General features: G+C 37.7%; 1 protein-coding gene across 1 annotated transcript in view; it reads right to left on the bottom strand.

Moving 5' to 3' along the window:
• LOC126483651 (mitochondrial uncoupling protein 2-like) overlaps nt 1–23,993 on the bottom strand; it is a 44,608-nt gene that overhangs the window by 3,585 nt on the left and 17,030 nt on the right. The window contains exons 2-8 of the mRNA XM_050106711.1: nt 21,650–21,843; nt 18,396–18,618; nt 17,118–17,245; nt 16,677–16,786; nt 15,748–15,960; nt 7,796–7,936; nt 7,541–7,682 (exon numbers count right to left, since the gene is read on the bottom strand). Of these exons, the coding sequence (XP_049962668.1) occupies nt 7,541–7,682; nt 7,796–7,936; nt 15,748–15,960; nt 16,677–16,786; nt 17,118–17,245; nt 18,396–18,524 (863 nt within the window). The 5' untranslated portion in view covers nt 18,525–18,618; nt 21,650–21,843. The remainder of the gene's footprint in view (nt 1–7,540; nt 7,683–7,795; nt 7,937–15,747; nt 15,961–16,676; nt 16,787–17,117; nt 17,246–18,395; nt 18,619–21,649; nt 21,844–23,993) is intronic.

The raw sequence follows: 23,993 nt of genomic DNA, 5'->3' as shown, positions 1-23,993 counted from the left end.
AAATTTTGCAAATATTACCATAAAACCTGCAGAAAATCTATTATTAATATATGATGGGCTGTTTTGGAAGATCAAAGCAGGAATGTCTTGGTTACACATATTCAGAATGGTGACAAAAAAAATGGTGATTTAGGCACCTCACAAACCAGAAAAAAAGAAAGAAAGGAAGAAACAGATTATGTATCAGTGATGGAAAGAGTTTTGACTCATTATTAAGTCTTTCTGCAGAAGACACTCTACAAGTTACTACAGTGAAACCCCTTTATAATGTTCCTCCATATACTGTTTTCCTCTATGTTACATCCATTTTTTTCGGTCCCGACTAAAAGCCCATATAAACAATCTTAAATTTTTCTCTTTACTATGTTTCCTCTGTATTACAATTTCCTCCATGTAACACTCATATTTTTGGAACCCTGGTCAATTATTTACCTCTTTATAACGTGGATGGAGACACATCATTTTCCGTTCTGTGGATTCACAGTTTGCACCAGGTCAGAAAGCCTGCGCTCAGCGTGTTTCGTATGTCAGCGGCAGAACCCGGTCATGTGACATACATTTTGCTTGCAATCTTTTTGACACCATTTCAGTCAATGCTTTGTATTCGTAGTGTTGTGTGAGCTGAGCAGCAAACAGTTCGTGTGTCTAGTGAGAGTGTGTTTGTGTCTTCGATATAATTATTTTAAGCTTTCATCAGTGGACATGAGTGAAAAGCTGAAACTATTGACTTGCGATAAAATGGAGGAAGTTTTATTAACTTGGTTTCATCAAGCACATCTCAGAGAATTTTATGCCAAAATGGGGAGTGCTGCAAGAAAAGTGCTGCTGTTTTGGATAGATGTGCGGCACATCCACCAGATTTCTGAGATATGTGAAAGTAATTTTCCTGCCACCCAACTGCACCAGCCATCTGCAACCTTTGGACTTGAGAATAATACATGCCCTTAAGGTTAAATATAGGACAGCCCTTGTTGTTTTTGTGGTCTTCAGTCCTGAGACTGGTTTGTGCAGCTCTCCATGCTACTCTATCCTGTGCAAGCTTCTTCATCTCCCAGTACCTACTGCAACCAACATCCTTCTGAATCTGCTTAGTGTATTGATCTCTTGGTCTCCCTCTACGATTTTTACCCTCCACGCTGCCCTCCAATGCTAAATTTGTGATCCCTTGATGCCTCAAAACATGTCCTACCAACCGATCCCTTCTTCTAGTCAAGTTGTGCCACAAACTTCTCTTCTCCCCAATCCTATTCAATACCTCCTCATTAGTTACGTGATCTACGCACCTTATCTTCAGCATTCTTCTGTAGCACCACATTTCGAAAGCTTCTATTCTCTTCTTGTCCAAACTGGTTATCGTCCATGTTTCACTTCCATACATGGCTACACTCCATACAAATACTTTCAGAAATGACTTCCTGACACTTAAATCTATACTCGATGTTAACAAATTTCTCTTCTTCAGAAACGACTTCCTTGCCATTGCCAGTCTACATTTTATATCCTCTCCACTTCGACCATCATCAGTTATTTTACTCCCTAAATAGCAAAACTCCTTTACTACTTTAAGTGTCTCATTTCCTAATCTAATACCCTCAGCATCACCCGATTTAATTTGACTACATTCCATTATCCTCGTTTTGCTTTTGTTGATGTTCATCTTATATCCTCCTTTCAAGACCCTGTCCATTCCGTTCAACTGCTCTTCCAAGTCTTTTGCTGTCTCTGACAGGATTACAATGTCATCGGCGAACCTCAAAGGTTTTACTTCTTCTCCATGGATTTTAATACCTACTCCGAATTTTTCTTTTGTTTCGTTTACTGCTTGCTCAATATACAGTTTGAATAACATCGGGGAGAGGCTACAACCCTGTCTCACTACTTTCCCAACCACTGCTTCCCTTTCATGCCCCTCGACTCTTATAACTGCCATCTGGTTTCTGTACAAATTGTAAATAGCCTTTCGCTCCCTGCATTTTACCCCTGCCACCTTCAGAATTTGAAAGAGAGTATTCCAGTTAACGTTGTCAAGTGCTTTCTCTAAGTCTACAAATGCTAGAAACGTAGGTTTGCCTTTTCTTAATCTTTCTTCTAAGATAAGTCGTAAGGTTAGTATTGCCTCACGTGTTCCAACATTTCTACGGAATCCAAACTGATCTTCCCCGAGGTCCGCTTCTACCAGTTTTTCCATTCGTCTGTAAAGAATTCGCATTAGTATTTTGCAGCTGTGACTTATTAAACTGATAGTTCGGTAATTTTCACATCTGTCAACACCTGCTTTCTTTGGGATTGGAATTATTATATTCTTCTTGAAGTCTGTGGGTATTTCGCCTGTCTCATACATCTTGCTCACCAGTTGGTAGAGTTTTGTCATGACTGGCTCTCCCAAGGCCATCAGTAGTTCTAATGGAATGTTGTCTACTCCCGGGGCCTTGTTTCGACTCAGGTCTTTCAGTGCTCTGTCAAACTCTTCACGCAGTATCTTATCTCCCATTTCATCTTGATCTACATCCTCTTCCATTTCCATAATATTGTCCTCAAGTACATCGCCCTTGTATAAACCCTCTACATACTCCTTCCACCTTTCTGCCTTCCCTTCTGTGCTGAGAACTGGTTTGCCATCTGAGCTCTTGATATTCATACAAGTGGTTCTCTTCTCTCCAAAGGCCTCTTTAATTTTCCTGTAGGCAGTATCTATCTTACCCCTAGTGAGACAAGCCTCTACATCCTTACATTTGTCCTCTAGCCATCCCTGCTTGGACATTTTGCACTTCCTGTCGATCTCATTTTTGAGACGTTTGTATTCCTTTTTGCCTGCTTCATTTACTGCATTTTTATATTTTCTCCTTTCATCAATTAAATTCAATATTTCTTCTGTTACCCAAGGATTTCTATTAGCCCTCGTCTTTTTACCTACTTGATCCTCTGCTGCCTTCACTACTTCATCCCTCAGAGCTACCCATTCTTCTTCTACTGTATTTCTTTCCCCCATTCCTGTCAATTGTTCCCTTATGCTCTCCCTGAAACTCTGTACAACCTCTGGTTCTTTCAGTTTATCCAGGTCCCATCTCCTTAAATTCCTGCCTTTTTGCAGTTTCTTCAGTTTCAATCTGCAGTTTATAATCAATAGATTGTGGTCAGAATCCACATCTGCCCCTGGAAATGTCTCACAATTTAAAACCTGGTTCCTAAATCTCTGTCTTACCATTATGTAATCTATCTGATACCTTTTAATATCTCCAGGATTCTTCCAGGTATACAACCTTCTTTCATGATTCTTGAACCAAGTGTTAGCTATGATTAAGTTACGCTCTGTGCAAAATTCTACAAGGCGGCTTCCTCTTTCATTTCTTCCCCCCAATCCATATTCACCTACTATTTTTCCTTCTCTCCCTTTTCCTACTGACGAATTCCAGTCACCCATGACTATTAAATTTTCGTCTCCCTTCACTACCTGAATAATTTCTTTTATCTCGTCATACATTTCATCAATTTCTTCATCATCTGCAGAGCTAGTTGGCATATAAACTTGTACTACTGTAGTAGGCATGGGCTTTGTGTCTATCTTGGCCACAATAATGCGTTCACTATGCTGTTTGTAGTAGCCCTTGTAAAAAAAAAGGCCTTGAATTTGATGGACCAAAGAAAACCGGGAAGCCAGCAGAGCTCACAAATGAAGATGAATATTTTACAGGCAGTGAATTTAATTATGCACTTGTGGAGGGAAGTCAGTGCTGAAACTATTAAAAACTGTTTCACAAAAGCGGGATTCTGTGAGAATGAGATGGCAGCTCCTGTGAAAGATGTTGCAAGTGATCTGCAAGAGTTTCAGGAATTAATAGGCAGTGATTCTGTCACTTTTGAGGACTTTGTGTCTGTGGATGACAATGTGGCAACCACAGGAGTACAAAGTATTGAGGAGCTGACTGCAGAGAGAAGCTTGGAGAATAATAGTGGTAGTGAAAGTGACAGTGACAAGGAAGATGACCCTGTGCCCTCATATACTAAAACAGCTGAAGCCCTTGAAACATTCAGGAGATATATGATGGTCCATAGACTTGAGGACAGAACAGTAGTTCAATTTGCTCATTTGGAGCAAGAAATGATTGCCATAGAGTCTAGGAGAAATAGAAAACAAACATGCCTGCTTGGATGTTTTAAAAAATCATAGGTATGTGATTTTCAGAATGCATAGGTTCCTAGAGTTTTGTGCAAATTTAAGATCCGTTTCATAATTTAATTATTAAAGTAATTTTTTTGTAACTAATTCTTTTTTAATCTGCACCATTTTCTGCATTTTTATGTAATATGTTCAGTATATCATAAACATAATTTGGCTCATATTCTATAATTGGGTCAACTGAAGAACAGGATACCACCTGTCAGCTTTGGACAATGATGTCATATTTTAAGAATCTGTTGTAACTTTTTACAGTACAAACTGATCCATTTACTTTCACCCATTCACCTACCGGGCCCTATGTTTTAATTACAAAACACTGATCATTTGATACACTGATCATTTGCAATGAATATCACATTACAGTGTTGTAAAAATTTAAAATGTCATCTATGGCACCATTTGTCAAAGCTGATTAGTGGTGTCCCGATCTTCAGTAATGCCCTATAATTATTATTTGGAAGCCTTCCTCTTTATAGTGTTTCCCTCTATACAGTGTTCAGAATTTGTGGTCCCTTGAAAAACGTTATACAGAGGTTTCACTGTAAATGGAAATCATATACTTTCTATAAAATGAAGTGGATATTAAATTTTGAAAATGTTTGCATAGAAATTTTATACTGATTGTGTGGAATGTAGCACATAATACCATCAGCCATCATGAAAGAAAATGTTTTTAAAAATCTATTTTCTTCACAAAAACTGACCAAACTACAGAGAGAGTACTGCAGTTCACAAGCATCTTCATAAAACCTTGCTGACAAATATGAAAAGATACATTGACATCTTGGAAGATGGTGCCCTTGTTTGAGAACACTAGAAGCATTCACTCCACTTGCTCACCAAAAGTTCTCCTAATAATCCTTGGCTGTAACCTGTCTTTAAAGAGTGGCAACAGAATAAATGGGATATCACGAAATCGTATCCCCCCCAAAAAGTTACCTCACTGCATGTTCTAAGAGTAGATATTCAAATGCTATGGTTTGTTTTGGCATCTGTGAAACAAGGCAAACCTTAATTTTCTGGAAAGGTCTTTCTGGGTGATTCATTATATGACATTATTATTTTCAGATTATTGTTGATTTAAGTTGGAAATGGAAATGTCGTGTGGCTAGGGCCTCCCGTCGGGTAGACCGTTCGCCTGGTGCAGGTCTTTCGATTTGACGCCACTTCGGCGACCTGCGCGTCGATGGGTTGATTTAAGTTGCAACATTGTTACCATTTGCATCAATATGCTGACATGGTCTTAGTGACTAATACATGTTTGTACAGGCCTTCAGAAAAATATGTTCAATTTGTGCAGGTTGAATTAGGCAGTGCTCAGTGGAACATTTGCTCATTTAACTGATTAAGTTCTGAGATCAATTGTGTGATACTGGCTATACAGTCCTTTGAGAAAATTTGCCTCTGCCACGGTTTTGTCCACAGTTATTTTTTAATGATGTTGCTCTACCATGTCATAGAGATTGTAATCATCTTCAATACTGGCATTCAAATATGCCGTGACGTGCACTTTTCAGCACACTAACTCAATGTAATCATATTGCACTACTTAGCCTCACTAAAATGCCTCTCCAAAACCGCATTGCCATATAGCAAATTCTCTCTCTTCAGCCTAATCATGAACAGTCACAAAAAATGATTATTGCTACCAAATAAATAAAGAGATGCAATGCGGCACATTTGAATTTCTTTTAACTGGTTATCCACAGAGTGTTGTAACAAGTGGGACATTCAAAACCTGTAGAAGAATGCGGTCAAGCTTAAGTTTTTTCTTGGCTTATGAGATAAACGTGGACAGCTCACATTATGAGTGACTGCTTGTCAAAATAAGGGACCTAATATACATTCTCATCCTGCATACAATTCATTTCAGCACATTTTTTTGCATCATGTGAGAGACTGATTTTGTTGACAGATTGGAATGATCTGTTCATTGGAGATACACTGCAGAGTCGAATATCATATTGCTAAACCATTCTCTGTCTTATCTTTTCCTCAACAATGCTATTCACAATTAGATCCACATGAGGCTCTTTGCATACTGAAAAATGTCAATGTTTACTCATGTATAAAAGAGAAAGATTATGGTTTATCATGCCACGAATGACATAGTCGCTTGAGATAGACTGCAAGCTCAGGTGTTGGAAAAATAGATAAGGAAATCAACTCTGTCCTTTTCAGAGAAACTATCTTGGTATGTGTCTTAATAATACACAATCTGTGTGTGTGTTTTTCATCATCTCACTAGGGATTTTGTCCAGCTTAATCCTTAATCCTGCTTGCCTGCTACTGCTCAACACCTTCTCTATATGCTGGGTAGCAATCTATTCCAATTTATACAATTATCTTGGTGAAGGAATTTCACAAACTCAATAATCTAATTTCCACCTTCGCTTAAAGTTTGTTGTCTGTCAATATTCCTATATTTTTTCTAAAATTATGTCTTTGATCACTAGGCATGTATAAAGCAATAATCTTGTATATTCATTTTTAGCTAACTTCTCCTTGCAGATGAAAGTAATTGACTGATCCTTTGAATCCACAATGAAAACAAACCCATATTACCACTTGTAACTTCTCATAAAAGTCTGGACATTCATTAGTTCATGTTGCACCTTTCACATGGTTCTGAATACTCCTTCCAGTCTACACATGCTGTTTAAGTTGCCAATCTCAATGGAACACAATAATATTTGCAAAAAATATAAAATACTCATGGCATACTAAATATCTATAAAATAATAAATATTATGCAGGGTATAAACTATTACACATGACATGACAATTAGCTTAAATCCTTAATGGAAGGTACTTCACAAAATTAGTGATTAGTGTAGTCTAAAACTGAAGACTTACTAAAATTCTTTCTCAAATTGAATTTTTACTAAGACCATTACTTCCCCAATCTTGAATACCACATACCAAAATTTAACACTTCCACATATACCTTATACTGTTACCATAGACCAAACTGGTTACAATGTTCATTTAAAAATAAAAAAAATAATAAAATAAAAAAAATAAATTAAAAAAAACCAATCGATCATTCTAAATTCAAGAAATTATGAGCTCATTTGCTTACAGAATTTTCAAGTTGTTATATGCTTGTGGCAAAAATGTAGTTGTATTAGTAGAGATTAAGTTATGAAATGAGTGCTACAAGTATACTGATGGATCAGGCTTGCTATGTTACAACCTGATGAAGAAAGTATACTTAAAAAAATTAAGACAGTTTCCAAGAGCGTTGAAGTGTTAACATTTATCTAATAACACAGTTGATCAGTAGTTTCATATTATTTTAGCACAAGATGGGAAACAGGTTTATTTTCACCATTATAGAATTATGAGAGGAACACGTACCCTTTGTAAAATGCTGCAGGCCCTTCTTGGGACAGCATACGCACAGCACAGTCAACAGCTCCTTTATACTCTCCTGGAGCAGAATTCATGTAGCGTGTTTTCACTACATCTACTGGGGATGCAGCCACTGTTGTACAAAAACCTGAAAAGATAATTGTGGCTATAAAACACAATTCTTTGCACTATATTACTTTTGTATTGTGACTGTGCTCAATAAATATTACATTCAGAAAATTAGTTTTTTAAGGCACTTACCTGCAATCACTGCTGATACAAAATGACATGGCAGTGAGTCTGACATTATGTTATACATAATAAAGGTGTCCTTGACTAGATCATAGCAGACAATCTCAGAGACATTCACTATTGCATTGCGACTCACATTTGGGAATGTTCCTGTGAAGCCAAAGCACACAGTTTAAAAAAATATATCTGTAAATACTAATAGTATCAATAATTTGCTGTTGTGTGTTTTGTCATAATAATCACACAATATTGTGGAACACTGACTGGAGATGAAAATCCTTGCAAGGAACAAAACATCAGCTGTAAAATTCATTAGGTAGAGGGGTTGCAATACAGAATATTCAGAGTTAAATTGGAGATGTTCTTTCATACAATTTCGATGATACAAAAATAAAATATTTTGATTTGCATAAATTTGACCAACAACAAGGAATGGTGCAGAGGCATCATTTACTGAATGCACTGTATTGGAAGACCACTGACAGAATGGAAAGAGGTTTGGCAGACAGACATGGTCCGAAGATTAACTGTTACTTTCCTCTTGTTCACAGACTGTGTAAACAGTTTCTACCCACAGTTTCAACATCTGGAATGATCAGTGAAGGACATGAAGGGTTACAATATGATTTAATGTTTGGTATTTGTTGTTATTAATACAAAGTAACAAGATTACAGTCCTTCTCAGTCAGCTGAGCCACTTTAAGAGTGATATTATTTATTGGTTTAAGAATCATGCTAGAAGTTTGTATACATGGAAGAACCCTGGAGATACTAAAAGGTATCAGATAGATTATATAATGGTAAGACAGAGATTTAGGAAACAGGTTTTAAATTGTAAGACATTTCCAGGGGCAGATGTGGACTCTGACCACAATCTATTGGTTATGACCTGTAGATTAAAACTGAAGAAACTGCAAAAAGGTGGGAATTTAAGGAGATGGGACTTGGATAAACTGAAAGAACCAGAGGTTGTACAGAGTTTCAGAGAGAGCATAAGGGAACAATTGACAGGAATGGGGGAAAGAAATACAGTAGAAGAAGAATGGGTAGCTTTGAGGGATGAAGTAGTGAAGGCAGCAGAGGATCAAGTAGGTAAAAAGACGAGGGCTAGTAGAAATCCTTGGGTAACAGAAGAAACATTGAATTTAATTGATGAAAGGAGAAAATATAAAAATGCAGTAAATGAAGCAGGCAAAAAAGAAATACAAACGTCTCAAAAATGAGATCGACAGGAAGTGCAAAATGGCTAAGCAGGGATGGCTAGAGGACAAATGTTAGGATGTAGAGGCTTATCTCACTAGGGGTAAGATAGATACTGCCTACAGGAAAATTAAAGAGACCTTTGGAGATAAGAGAACCACTTGTATGAACATCAAGAGCCCAGATGGAAACCCAGTTCTAAGCAAAGAAGGGAAAGCAGAAAGGTGGAAGGAGTATATAGAGGGTCTATACAAGGGCGATGTACTTGAGGACAATATTATGGAAATGGAAGAGGATGTAGATCAAGATGAAATGGGAGATAAGATACTGCGTGAAGAGTTTGACAGAGCACTGAAAGACCTGAGTCAAAACAAGGCCCCCGGAGTAGACAACATTCCATTAGAACTACCGACGGCCTTGGGAGAGCCAGTCCTGACAAAACTCTACCATCTGGTGAGCAAGATGTATGAAACAGGTGAAATACCCTCAGACTTCAAGAAGAATACAATAATTCCAATCCCAAAGAAAGCAGGTGTTGACAGATGTGAAAATTACCGAACTATCAGTTTAATAAGCCACAGCTGCAAAATACTAACACAAATTCTTTACAGACGAATGGAAAAACTAGTAGAAGCCGACCTCCGGGAAGATCAGTTTGGATTCTGTAGAAATACTGGAACACGTGAGGCAATACTGACCTTACGACTTATCTTAGAAGCTAGATTAAGGAAAGGCAAACCTACGTTTCTAGCATTTGTAGACTTAGAGAAAGCTTTTGACAATGTTGACTGGAATACTCACTTTCAAATTCTAAAGGTGGCAGGGGTAAAATACAGGGGGCGAAAGGCTATTTACAATTTGACAGTTTGTACAGAAACCAGATGGCAGTTATAAGAGTCGAGGGGCATGAAAGGTAAGCAGTGGTTGGGAAGGAGTAAGACAGGGTTGTAGCCTCTCCCCGATGTTATTCAATCTGTATATTGAGCAAGCAGTAAAGGAAACAAAACAAAAATTTGGAGTAGGTATTAAAATCCATGGAGAAGAAATAAAAACTTTGAGGTTCGCCGATGACATTGTAATTCTGTCAGAGACAGCAAAGGACTTGGAAGAGCAGTTGAACAGAATGGATGGTGTCTTGAAGGGAGGATATAAAATGAACATCAACAAAAGCAAAATGAGGATAATGGAATGTAGTCAAATTAAGTCGGGTGATGCTGAGGGTATTAGATTAGGAAATGAGACACTTAAAGTAGTAAAGGAGTTTTGCTATTTGGGGAGCAAAATAACTGATGATGGTCGAAGTAGGGAGGATATTAAATGTAGACTGGCAATGGCAAGGAAAGCGTTTCTGAAGAAGAGAAATTTGTTAACATCGAGTATAGATTTAAGTGTCAGGAAGGCATTTCTGAAAGTATTTGTATGGGTAGATCACATAACTAATGAGGAGGTACTGAATAGGATTGGGGAGAAGAGGAGTTTGTGGCACAACTTGACCAGAAGAAGGGATCAGTTGGTAGGACATGTCCTGAGGCATCAAGGGATCACCAATTTAGTATTGGAGGGCAGCGTGGAGGGTAAAAATCGTAGGGGGAGACCAAGAGATGAACACACTAAGCAGATTCAGAAGGATGTAGGTTGCAGTAGGTACTGGGAGATGAAGAAGCTTGCACAGGATAGAGTAGCATGGAGAGCTGCATCAAACCAGTCTCAGGACTGAAGACCACAACACAACAACAACACATTATTTATTACATTATTTTGTTATGTTCCAAGGAAATATGTGAAAGATTTACTATCAGAAAATTTGTCATTACATGTGTGTTTCACAGGATGCTGATTACAAGCTATACATGGGCAAGAGACATTAGATGTGTGTGTCTATAAGTACGGGGTCCTTGCTTGTTATTGGTAGAAATGAAAGGAATTAGTCAATGATAATGAAACAAGCAAATCATTTTAATTAACAAAGGTTCAAAAACCAATAGTTTTCCTGATAACATCTAAGCAAAACTGTAGTCATGCCTATGTTGCAGCACTGTTAATGTCTAAGGCTACTTTTATGCTGCTGTTTCATTGGTGACATGTCACTGTCAGTTAGTTGAGTTTGTTACTTTCATTAGTGTGAAGTGAACAGTGACCATAAAGTAACCAGTCACAGCCCAAGTTTCAGGCTATGCTGGTGGTATGCAGGTAGCAAGGTGGAGCATAAACATAGCCTTATGTTAAAGGTACCAGTTTCCATAGTGAATAGCAAACATGGTGTACATGTGTAGCATTTGAAATGGTTGTCATGGCTTTGCACACTTTTCAGGTGAAGAAATGTCTGACATCCACTTCATGTATGGATGTGCTGCAAATGGCAATGCACAGGGGGCAGCATGATTGTATCACGAAGTGTATTCTCAATGAAGACAGCCAGATACCAGAACGTCCACTAAGTCCCATCAGGGACTGCATGAGACTGGTTCATTTAAACTCAACGTGTAAATTACATGTAGACCAAGAACAGTGTCATCACCGCAAATGGAGGAGCATATATTAGAAATAGATGAAATGCTGGGCACAAATAACAGAAGGATTGCTGCAGCAGAACACATCTCTCCCTCCACCATATACAAGTGAGATGGTTGTACCCATGTCATGTACAAAGTGTGTAAGCTCTGCCCACACCTGCCTTTCCAGGCTGGGTTGTCTTCTACCAATGGGTCCTTACACAATTTTGGAATGATCCCACAGTTCCTTGTGCATGTGCTATTTATGCACAAAGCATGCTTTACCTCAGACGGTGTTATGAATATCTACAACACACACATTTGGGCTTATCAGAACCCAAATGCTACCGCTGAAAAGGCACATGAGCAGAGACTTTCCATTAACACTTGGGCAGGTGATGTTGGTGATCAGGTGATAGGGTCACGTACTCCCTTTGTCATAAAAGTTCCAGGACACATATTTTTTTTTTTTACTTCTGAGTTTTCAATACTAAAAAGGAACAAATGTTTTTATGTTACCTGGTATACGTGCGGTCTCAAAATTATCTTGGCCATGTTTCTGCACAATTTCACTAGGTGGCAGGGCTGTGCATAACCACACACTGGGTTCTGGGCGTATTAGTTACAGTGACACAATGGATGCTGATTGTGAGCAAAGAAAGAACACTGAGTTCAGCATTAAGTGCAGGAAAATATCTAATGAAGTGTGGACAATAATTAAGCAAGCATATGCAGGCAAGGCACTTCCAAGAAGTCATGTTTTTGAGTGGTACGAAAAGTTTTGTAAAGGCAGAGATTCAGTGCGAGCTGATCCGAGAACTGGTCTCATGTCTGCAGCATATATCAATGCAAACATGAAGCATGTAAGGCAGTTATTTTCAAGAAGAGCACTGTGTAACTGTGTGTGCAATATCAGAAGAACTTAATCTGAATTGTGATGTGCATCATAAGATTTTACACAAAGATTTAGGAAAATGGAAACTTAATGCACAACTCATTTCTCACACACTGAAGAATTTCTGCTAAACTATGCACTCTTTGACAGTCAAGGATTAGTTCATCCTGATTATGTTCCTCCAGGTCAAATGGCAAACTAAACTCTTCACATCAATGTCTTAAAATGTTTGTGGAAAGCAATTTGATGTCAGCACCCTGTTTTCTCAGGACTGGTTCTTATTGCATGACAGTGCAAGACCCCATACTGCTTTATCTGTTACCGAGTATCTGGCCGTACATCCACCTTATTTGCCCTAACTATCGCCTTGCAACTTTCTTGTGTCTGGGAGTGAAAATGTGACTGAAAGGAAAGCTTCATTAAGATATTTCAGACATCAAACAGGCTGTGACAAATGGGCTTACAAGTCTCAGAGTTGAAAATTTCCCTGCTTGCTTTGAAGAATACAATAATGACAGATTTCACTTAATAGTGTTGCAGAAGAAGCTGAGTAGCACCGTGGTATATTGGTTATGATACTAAACTGTTGCATCGAGGGTCATTTCTATATCCAGTTTGAGTAAATTCTAGAAGCATCCACAAATTGACAGGATCATTGCACTGGAATGTTCTGTAGCTGTGACATTATTCTGGTGGAGGCGCTGGGTATTGGGGCTTGTGATAGTGCACATTATCGACGACACAGTGGCTCCCATCAGGCCACGACAGAGCCGCTGTTTACGTGGTGAGAAACCTAAGTTCGAGCGATATTCAACAGATCGCAATCTATCGGAGACAGAAGAAAAAGAGGACATTACGATGACAGCAACTGTGTGACACCACATGAGACATCCTCCCGGGTTTCGGCACCAAGAATAATGTCACATACAAGAAGGTGTAATTAAATGAATGACAGACACTAACTTCACTACTTAATGATGGTTTATTCAGCACTTGCACATACAAGAGCGCAGAGCGAACTGCCTCCGGCCGGAACACATACAGTATATACACAGCTACAGAACATTCCAGTACAATGATCCTGTCAATTTGTGGTTACTTCTAAAAAGTACTTGAACCAGATTTAGAAATTAAAACTGTACAGTCCAGGTGAGTTTTGAACTCATGACCCTCAATGCACCTGTTTAGTATCATAGCCATTATACCACGGTGCTACTCAGCTTCTTCTGTGACAATATCATCTTTATATGAGAGATACTGAACTTACTGTTGATGAATTCTGGGGATGCATTGTGGATGGTTGTCATTGTTCTCAGAACATGGCTGGGATTTCTAAATGTGTATGAGCATCAATGAGGCGCCGTGCTGAAGCATACCTTCGCATGAACGGTGGCCATGTGGAATACCAGTTTTAACGTTTTTATCCTCAACTGCATATCTGCAGTTTGGATCCTTGGATACTCTGTTATAAGGTGTCCACATACTCAGTCATAATATATTGGTTTCCCAACCTACGTTTATTAGGCTTATTTGCTTGTTTCAGTGGAATGCTCTAAACTAGTCTAAACTGTTGTACAGAATAAAAAGAATTTAATACAGGGAAGAGTCTTGCCTAAAATTCTCACCTTAGATTTGAAAACATGGGATGTATTGCTCACTTACTTTTAATTCTACTAGAATGCCAGTGACAACACACCTCGAATAATTGAGTACACTTTCCTACACAGTGGTAAGTGAAGTATTATTCAAATGCAAACTATTTTCCTCTCTAATGTTCACCAGATCATTACTGCAGTTCCTTTTGAAGGATTCCATATTAGTAACCACAAATTCTGAGATGGAGGGTGTACAGAAGCAGAAATCCATGATTATTGAACAGGGCCTTACATTAGAGTGAAAACATCTGTTATGAATGAACTAAGTTGTCCCAAAATAAGGTATAGTAGAGTTAAAATAAGGAAAGTAAACAAATATGATGCTGTTGAAAATAGAGGGCAAATAAGTGATATCAAGGGGTGAAATTCTTAGTGCTTCCAAAAGAAATAATTACAATAGAAAATACTAACAGTAGCTTTCAGGAGTTTCATGTATCTTCTTCATGAAGGAAAGAGAGATTGTTTAGGGAAGGTGGAAAGCAGAGGCAGGTCATTCAGACCTTACACTGAGAGGGAATCACTGGTTGTGACGACACAGGGAGACAAAGATGAAGAAAAAGGCATCAGGGAAAGTAGGCAGTCAAAGATAGTACCCTGGCAAGACTGATTTATGTGAATAAAAGAGTGCTAACACAGAAATAAGGCACTCACAAGTGTTTCTTTCCACTCATCACATTTTTATTCACACCCTACAAACTTTACACAATTTTTGGGACTCAGCCTACAAATGTTTTCAAAGGAAACTGGCAGAGAATCTATCAAAACTTAGTAGATTAATACATCAGCAAGCAGGCTGCTTACAGAAGAACTAATTTTTTTTACAGTTTCTCTTCATTTTTATTAACATCACCATGATGATTTGTACGCATGAGAATATGCTAGTATCATCACATGAACTACGGATGGAACTTCTTGACTGATAACTGTCTCGGTGCAGCAAATTGTTTTAACCTGTCATGAAGTTTCACATTAATATACACTATATTGCAGAGCAGAAAATCCATTCCAAACTGCAGCTGTAATGGGAGTGCAAGGTACTCTTAGAAACAGCCAACACAGTCATATGTGAGTATGACACTGCAGAGATGACAGATTATCACAAGAAATTATAAAACAATAAATAAGGTGGTATGGGATTTTAGAAAACCAATATGATGTATAATAATTTTGTGATTAGTGTATCAAACAATTGTAGGATCACAGAGCTATGTTCTTCAACCATTACATTCCAGAATATAATTTAATAATACGAATGGAGAAAATCAGTACATCAAGCAGCAGCAGACAGAAACATACACATGCAAAAGAGATGTATTAGGAAAACTGCTAGCATACTGGTCTATGGGCTCCTTCTTTATGGCATAAAAAAGACTTGAAATAAAAAGTGACTAGTAAGGTTTAAGGACAGAGGATAAGCAACAAGAAATTCCTACAACATCAACTCTGGGAGACTTAACAGACTGGATATGATGAAGAAATTGGTAAACTAGTAACTATGTCTTTCTACACATTTCTGTTTTTTGGAACTTGGTGAATGGTATTGACATAACAGTATCAAAAATATTTTCAGATTTATTACTTTGAAAAATGGATTTTAAACAATATTCATTAATCTGCAATACATTACAATATAATAGAAATACTTTACTTGAATAATATAAACATTTATAACCAACAATGAAAGTCAGCTAACAACAATTATATCATGGCCTGACTAACCTCTCCACAAACCACGCATTCCTTCCTCTGTAGCTATCTTTTGATAAGCCTGTAATGTAGACTTATATCGTACATCAGTGTTCCCTCTTTGCTGAGCTTGGAACCGAACTTTTACAACATCTGTTGGCTGTGCTAAAAGTACAGCAAGACCACCTGTTGTAATACCAGCTGCAACACGTGTTCCAATGTGCATCCCACCAGCCCGAGAGTTACCTGTAAACAATATATTTCTGTCTGAGAGAGTGTTTATCAAGGAAATGTATGCATTTCTAGTTGCTAATGTAAACCACAATATACTAGGGAACTATTTTATCACCAACACAGAATTTTTCACAGTGAAATTGAAAAGTTAACTGAGTTTAAACTGACACAATAATTGATTTAGTATGTTGAGAATAATTACAGATTTAATTCAATATTACGTTTATATGGTAGATACTGAACTTACTGTTGAGACAGAGGATTTCCCAAATAGTGGTAAGGAATAAGGATTTAAGGGAATGTTGTTAGTAATGATGAACAAACGACAGACAAATTAGTTCAGTACAATCTACTGTACTGGAAGAGCAACATTTATCTTTCACATCACTATCAGAAAAAATGTTAAGCACATTGTCTTGACAAGCAGATTACTTTTTTATTAATCATTTAACTGAATTAATAACAGCTAATCTTCTTCAACAGTTCTTCCAGTAGACTATACAGAAAAATCTGAGTTCTTGAGTTTATATAAAGTTCAGAGATTCTCCATAAATAATGTCATCTTTATAAAGGACTTCAGGAAAGATATTAAGTTAGGATAAACCAAACCTGGACTCATGCATTTCTTGATCGGGAATATGGAGGATCAGGTCAAGTATGACATAATTTATGGTTATCTCTTTATGCTTGCATTCTGATCATCTTTGCTCGAGCTGGTGCCCGCGTACCATCTAGCAGTTGCTGGTACAGGCTCTTGACGGAATCGTAGAGTCCCAGACGGACAGAAGCAAAGCACATCTGGCGCTGCAGACCCGCTGACAGCCCGTTGTACAAACTCCTGCAATAAAAGCTCATCCAATTCCTGGTTCCACCCAGACCCACCCCCCACAGGTTGGCATAGGTGCAGTTACTTGAACTACACACTGTACCCCAATAACAAAGAAAGCCATGTTCTTAGGCAATTTCCTTTATAATGTTTACACAAAGTGACATTCAGAGGCTTGGTGACCCAAATCACTATTACTCTCATATATGATTAGTGTGACAATGATATGGATCAACTGTACTCAAATGTCAGCCTAAGGACGCTGGCTTCATAATTTGACTCAAAGAACTAATCGAGTTGAGTATGTACTTGCCAGTTGGGAGGGTTTAGGAGTATAACGTACCTTGCACCTTCCTCACGAGCTATAGTCCCTATTGTTCCCACTAGCCCGTGATATCGTAGATTTGCAGTGCGGACAAGAAGTGCACTGCCATTTTCCATGGCTACAAGGGGACGGCCTTCACCCTGAATCTGAAAGTAAAAAAAATCATTACTAATAATTCAAGATAAATTCATTAATCAGCAGTTGTAAGCAATTGTCTTTACATCCACTACACAAGCTTTCAGAATAAGTTTTATTAAAATATAGTTCATAAAACACAGGAATTTAGGATTATGAACAATAGTGATCTATTGACTTGATATTATAATGAGCAAAATGAGTGATGACAACACGCTACAGATTTAGTTGTTGAAATTATATTACATGAAATCAGTCATTCATCCTTTTTTTACACACTATAGTTCTGAGTATATTACCTGATTAACATGCAAATTATACTACAGTGAAAATATGAGGTTCACAAATACAGGTACAATGGGCAGAATAAAACAGTATTATTAATATAAGCTAACAATAATTTCATTATTCCAACAAACATAAATTCTTTTTTCAACACTTACCTAGCAACAACAATATGGAAAATATAGATTCCTGTTCACCACATAGAGGAGCCATAGTTGCAGATAGGCATAATCAAAAAGAATGCTAGAAATATTTCAGGTTTTGGACAAAGTCCTTCTTCAGAAGTAGAAAAATCACAAACATTAGTGCAAGTGGAAAACACACACACACACACACACACACACACACACACACACACACACAGCCACTGTGTGGACTTAGTGCACAGATACTGGTTTTTTGTGTGTGTGTGTGTGTGTGTGTGTGTGTGTGTGTGTGTGTGTGTGTGTGTTTGTGTGTGTTTTGCACTTGCGTCATTAGTGTGTGTGAAATTTCTACTTCTGAAGAAGGGCTTTGTCCAAAAGCTGAAATATTTCTCGCATTCTTTTTCGCTGCATCTGTCTGTGAGTCAATGTCTACTCTATGTGGTGAGCAGATATATATCCTTCCCATATTTTCATTCCATCCTAGATATTCCACTGTGTGATTTTACATAACTAGTTTGTTAATGAAGTGTTTCACATCAAAAGAAAAGTAATGAGTACAATAACATAATAATATGAGTTAATGTATAAAGTGTCTAATCCCAGTAGAAGGAATGTATTAGAGGTTGCAAATTTAGGGTATTTGTATATGTTAGTGACATTTCAAAACACAATAATCTGAAAAGCTCATTACCATACCTACATAGTTTGAAATAGCGTTTGTAGTGCCTACCTGGAGTCGAACTTTAGCTGTATCCAGAGGAAATGTGGCAAAATCTGCTATGCATGCTGCAGTTCCTGCTGTCAGCAGTTTGTATGTCAATGGCATATCAGGGTCTATGGGCTTTAGTGCAGGCTTCATTTTAAAATTTGTGCTTTGCTTAGTCAGCAGGAAAGTCAGACAACAAGAGTAGATATCTGGCTTAATTTAAATCCTCACTGTAATAATACTTCTCCTATAATGAGAAAGAAACAACTAAAGTTAAATGTGTGAATACATGAACATGGTTTCCAAAATTCATTAATTAAATCATGTTCTGTAGATCCCATTAAGAAGAAGAATCTTCAGGCATGTGGAATGAGTCAAGATACATATAGGCTGCCCAGGTTAAGTATATAATAATATAAAATGTAATACCTTGAGATGTGATTGAGATATTTATTGGCAGTTTGCTTCTACAAGTATGGTCACTCAAAATGTTTTCTGCCTTTGCTAGCAGCAGTTGGTACCACATGCATGTGTGCATAACTGCTTCGGTCACATAAACAACCATCAGCAGGCATGTGAACTCTTCAGCAGAAGATATTCTGTGAGCTTTCTCTTGCAGAGCAAAAGACTGTTAACACTAGTATGAGTATGGACTACGATCAACTGACAATATTCCTACATATGTAACAATCAAATAATGGGACAACCGGCTTTCGATGTCAGGCCACTATGCCAAAGGCTACTATTGAATTAATCCAACTGTCCTTCCAGATGAGCCCTCGTCAGTCAATTCCAAAAGTAAGTAGGAAGTTACAGTTAGTTACCTTGTTCAACAGTACACAATATTGTTCATAAACAGTTGTGCCTATGGGTGTACAAACTGCACCTTCATCACAAAATCAAGCCTGAGGACAGGCCATGATAGAAGGCATTCATGGAGACAATTGCTGGCTAACTTGGTTGAAAAGAGGCACTCCCTACATGTCATATGTTTCTCGGGCAAGGCTACATTCCACATGGTAAATATGCACAATTGCACCCCATTTTGTAACAGAGTGCAAACTTGACTGTCTGAATGTGAATGTGTTGTGTGGATTGTCAGGGTCACGGTTACAGGCCTATTCTTCTTTGCAGACCCTACAGTTGTATGATGTGCCACAACTTCCTCATGACGTGATCCTTCAACGAGATGGCTCCATATTATTTTGTGATCATTGTAAGGGATTTCTTTGATCACAAGTTCCCAGGTCACTGGATTGGGAGAGACAGTCAGTTGACTGTTTGGTGCCTTTTGAGCCCATACATTACACCACTTGATTTTTATGTGTAGATGTCTACCAAGAATGAAGTGTACTGGACACCAGTTCGTGATCTACCAGATCTGCACCATCACATTTGTGCAGCTATTGCAAATGTTATGCCTGCAGTGCTATAAAAACACTTGGAGAGAAGTGGAATACAGTTAGATGTCTGTCGCACACTGATGGTGCACCTATCGAGGTGTATTAAGCATTTAAAAAAGACATGGAGTTGCCATACTTGTAGAAACATAACCAATAAATATCTCAGTTACTTCTCAAATTATTGCATTTATGTTATTATATATTTAATTCAGACACCCTGTATTAACAAAATAGAAGCATACCATAGAAACTCAAGTTGTACACTGAATTAATAATAAACTCTCATTATACTGCTTAATGCCTATGACAGCTAAATTTAACCTAGTAAACTAATAAGGAAGATGCTAATTTGAAAAAAGCTGATTACTCAATTATATTGTAGAATTTACATTTTAAACTTATAAAATTCATATAGCATACAGATACTGCAGTGTATCTTTCTTGTAGCTTAAAAATAATACATGGTAATTAAAACATTAACTATTAATTTATTATACACTCAATTCGAGTTTTCAAGAATCGGTGATAGTCTGAACAACTGTAAGATAGATGGAATAGTAATGTAAACAACAGGGGAGCACAGACTGCTTTAAATAAAATGATCCCTACAATGTCACTTGGCACACAGATCTAACCAATAGCCGCAAACTTATTTTTAAATTTTTGTTGAAAAATCCCCTAACACACTTTTAATACTGTGAATTCGTCTTTGGATAGTACCTACATGCTTGTCTTTTGAAAATTTGTGTTGAAGTTTCTTAGTGGTGTGCTGTGCTATGTTAGATCCCTGATATTTACTTGTGCCACTCTTATCTAGACATATTCCACACTCTATTTTAATCTTCTCTGGTATGGTTTGTAGACACCTAAACATCCTCCAACACTGTTCATATGCTTTGTCAGAGTTATTATTTTTTTCCTAAAACAGCTGTTGTTTTTCAGTATGCTTCTACAGATGTTATGCCCATTGCTTGCATCCCCTACAGTTGAGGTTACATGAACATTCTTCCAAAGCTAAGTTCAATTTCCATGTCATGAACATTTGTTACACAACCAAGCCTTACAACTTCAATCTCAAAACCTGACGCTTTTTGGTCACATTTTTTTTATTTCTGTTGAAAGCCAGTCGAAATACAAATTACAAAATACTAATTCATATATTTCTGTGAAATGGTTGAGAAACTGAAAACTGCATTTTATTTGGTGTCCACTGAGTGAATATCACAGTTCCTTTTGAAAGTGTCCATGTTATTGACCACAAATCCCATAAGCATGGATATGTACTGGGATTGCAATTTCAAAAATCCTAAACACTCAAATGTTGACCCACAAAAATTCGTAAACTTACAGTGCATACCATTCTAGCAGCATCTTTGTGAGTTAAGAACATCTTGTGGGAATGGAATGGACAGTGTTACTGGAGACAATAATATCAAATGACATGTCAGTAATGGAAACAAACAATGTAATGAAAGTTTTAATAATCCTGTGTCAGTGACAAAGGAGAATATTTTTAATGTTCAGATATCAACACTGAGTTTCTACATATAGGACTAGACGTGAAACTTTCCAGAAATCATTCCTTCTCTTTCCAGTCCCGGAAATGAAAAAATGTTCATCTTCAATATGAACACCTGTGAGGACAATAGTAAACTGCATCAGAAAGTGTACACAATGGGTCTGAGAACCATCCTGCTACCTTTGGATTGAAATTTCTGCTAGTACAATTGTATGGGTGGTAAAATAAGAAAGTTTTGCTAACTTGACCTTATTTACAGGGTGTTCTTCTCACTGTCTCTATGTTGTGTGCATACCATATAGCCTTCGAACAATTAAACAGATAAAAATTTGATTTATAAATCTCAGTATGCTTACCTCTTCCAGCCACTTATGAACATATAAACGGCTAAAAGACCACAAAGCAGAATGTTTAATGATGGTTTTCTCTAAAGTCGTCGTTAAACGCGTACTTAGAACAACGGGTCGCTTGATGTTTGCGCCCGTCCTGCAGACGGAGGGTCGCAATACTCGTAGTAAAAAGAAGGGCCTTGAGGCGAATATGCATACTCCTGAAAGAAAAAACCACAATGGTTGACATTGTATACACACTCCTTAATGGGCACACATCATTAAATTTATTAATATAATGTGATTGTATACACATTTTTCTGATGCTACAATTAACCTTAGATGTTATATTAAAAGTTAGATGCAAAATATTTTGAAGTCTGTCCATTTGTCTATATGTTTCCTCTGAAATGAGCATCCAGTGATGTGGAGGGCCATGTTTGATGAGAATTTTTTGAGTATTGATTGTAATTGGCACATTTTTCAAGTTGCTACCGGTAACAGAGATTTTCAATGGAGTTGAGCTCAGAGACCTTGTGCGTCAGGTAAGATCTGTATAGGGTCCTGGAGATTCCTCACACAATTCAAACACAATTTTAACAAGGTAAAACAAATACTGTTAGCTTGGAAGACAAATGAAGTATTTTCACTGTCACCTTTCAGATAACAGGAAATGTGTGAAACCTAGTTGCCTAGCACCTCATCTTTGATTCAGAGAGCATCTCACACAGACATCAGATTGTGTTCTAATCAAGCACTGCTTTTATACCTCCTTCAATGCACACACAGTTTACAATGAATACAATGCCACATCCAATTCATGCACAGAAAGATATGTGACTCATCTCGCCAGAAACCATATTTCCTGAGGAAAGCTGCTGCTGTTTTTTTGCCCACTATAACTGAGCAGCCTTGTGGGTAAGAGTGAACTCCTCTTACAAGCAATTCTGTTCAAGTATTTGTACAATACACTTTTCTCTGGAACCTTTAACTGGAAATGGATCAGAAAGAACAAGTACTGATTTCTGTCACTAACTACTCCATATACAGAAAGGGTTTCGCTGTCACCACCTGTGACACACAATAGGCAGTTCTTGTCCATCATGAGCATCAATCAACTGCAATTTTGACGTAGATTTGCTATAGGTTGAGATGTTTGTCACTGCCAGTAAAGTGGCACAGAACAATGCAATATGCATATGAAACTCATGACTTCCCCCACAGGATGCGTAGACAATATCTCAATAAACCACCATTTTCTTGCCACACCATCAGTTCTGTAGTGCAGATTGGTTTCACACGCTAAACAAGACATATTCCAAAATTGTCATTTCTGATATAAATGAACTGATCGGTTTTGAGATGTGTTAGCCCACAAACACTAAATTTTACAGGTGACACCAAAAGCTTATTTTATTCTGAGAACTGATAGTTGTCCATGGTACAGGAAAACTCTGGGCTGTGACTCCTCTAGTCAACCCTTGTGAACACTTATGCCTGAGGACACTGAACAGTAGATAGTCTACAAATGTGGTTGCCATTTCCTCAACCTCATCATACGCCATATTTATGTGCCTGAAGATTTTTTACTAAACTTTCCTTGGGTGCTTTCAGAGGAGAACATTTCACATGTACAACTGAAGGGAGAGAAGGCAGGCGGGAAGAGCAAACTCCACCTACTTCATGCACTACAAATGAGCCTTATGTTTTACACCGAACATCTGCACATGGAGTTAATGATCGCTTAAATGTATCGCAAAAGTGCCATATTGAAATGTTTACTTCCGATAATGGTAATGTGATTTATTGTTGGAAATTCTGTGATGAACTGGGAGTCACAAACAAAAAGAGTTCAGGAAACAGTATTTTGGGTTTGACTTTGACATGTAAGTTCAAGAAATTTTGGTTGTGAAACTTAAATCCATCATAGAAGACATAGGTTACTGATCTGAACAATGGTGACATAGTGATAACTTTTAAATAAATAGTACACTATTTTACAGTTAGCAGCCTTAGAGTGTTGACATGAAATAAAATCACAACCTTGTAGCTTAGTAATGAAAACACTTTAAATGGTGCTAATTAAATGTAACGTTTAAAATTCGTACCAAACCTAAAATATTTGCCCCTTTTTATGTACAGCGTGTAGCAAAATAATCCACTATTAACCGTCGAGAGGGTGCGCTGGTGTATAAACTACGCCAAATGCAAATTAAGTTTAATTTTGGTGGCCGGGGCCAACAACTATTCCTTCATTACTGATTCCGCTACCATGCTGACAGATAGTGTCCGTTGCCTAACAACTGTAGCGCGCTTGTGAGAAGTTTAAAAGCGAGTGTGTCACATCTGGTGTACCAGATGCACCGTCCGT

This window comes from Schistocerca serialis, chromosome 6, assembly GCF_023864345.2.
Source record: "Schistocerca serialis cubense isolate TAMUIC-IGC-003099 chromosome 6, iqSchSeri2.2, whole genome shotgun sequence".
NCBI lineage: Eukaryota > Metazoa > Arthropoda > Insecta > Orthoptera > Acrididae > Schistocerca > Schistocerca serialis.
The sequence above is the reverse complement of the archived record's forward strand: the minus strand, read 5'-3'. Positions and strand labels throughout refer to the sequence as shown.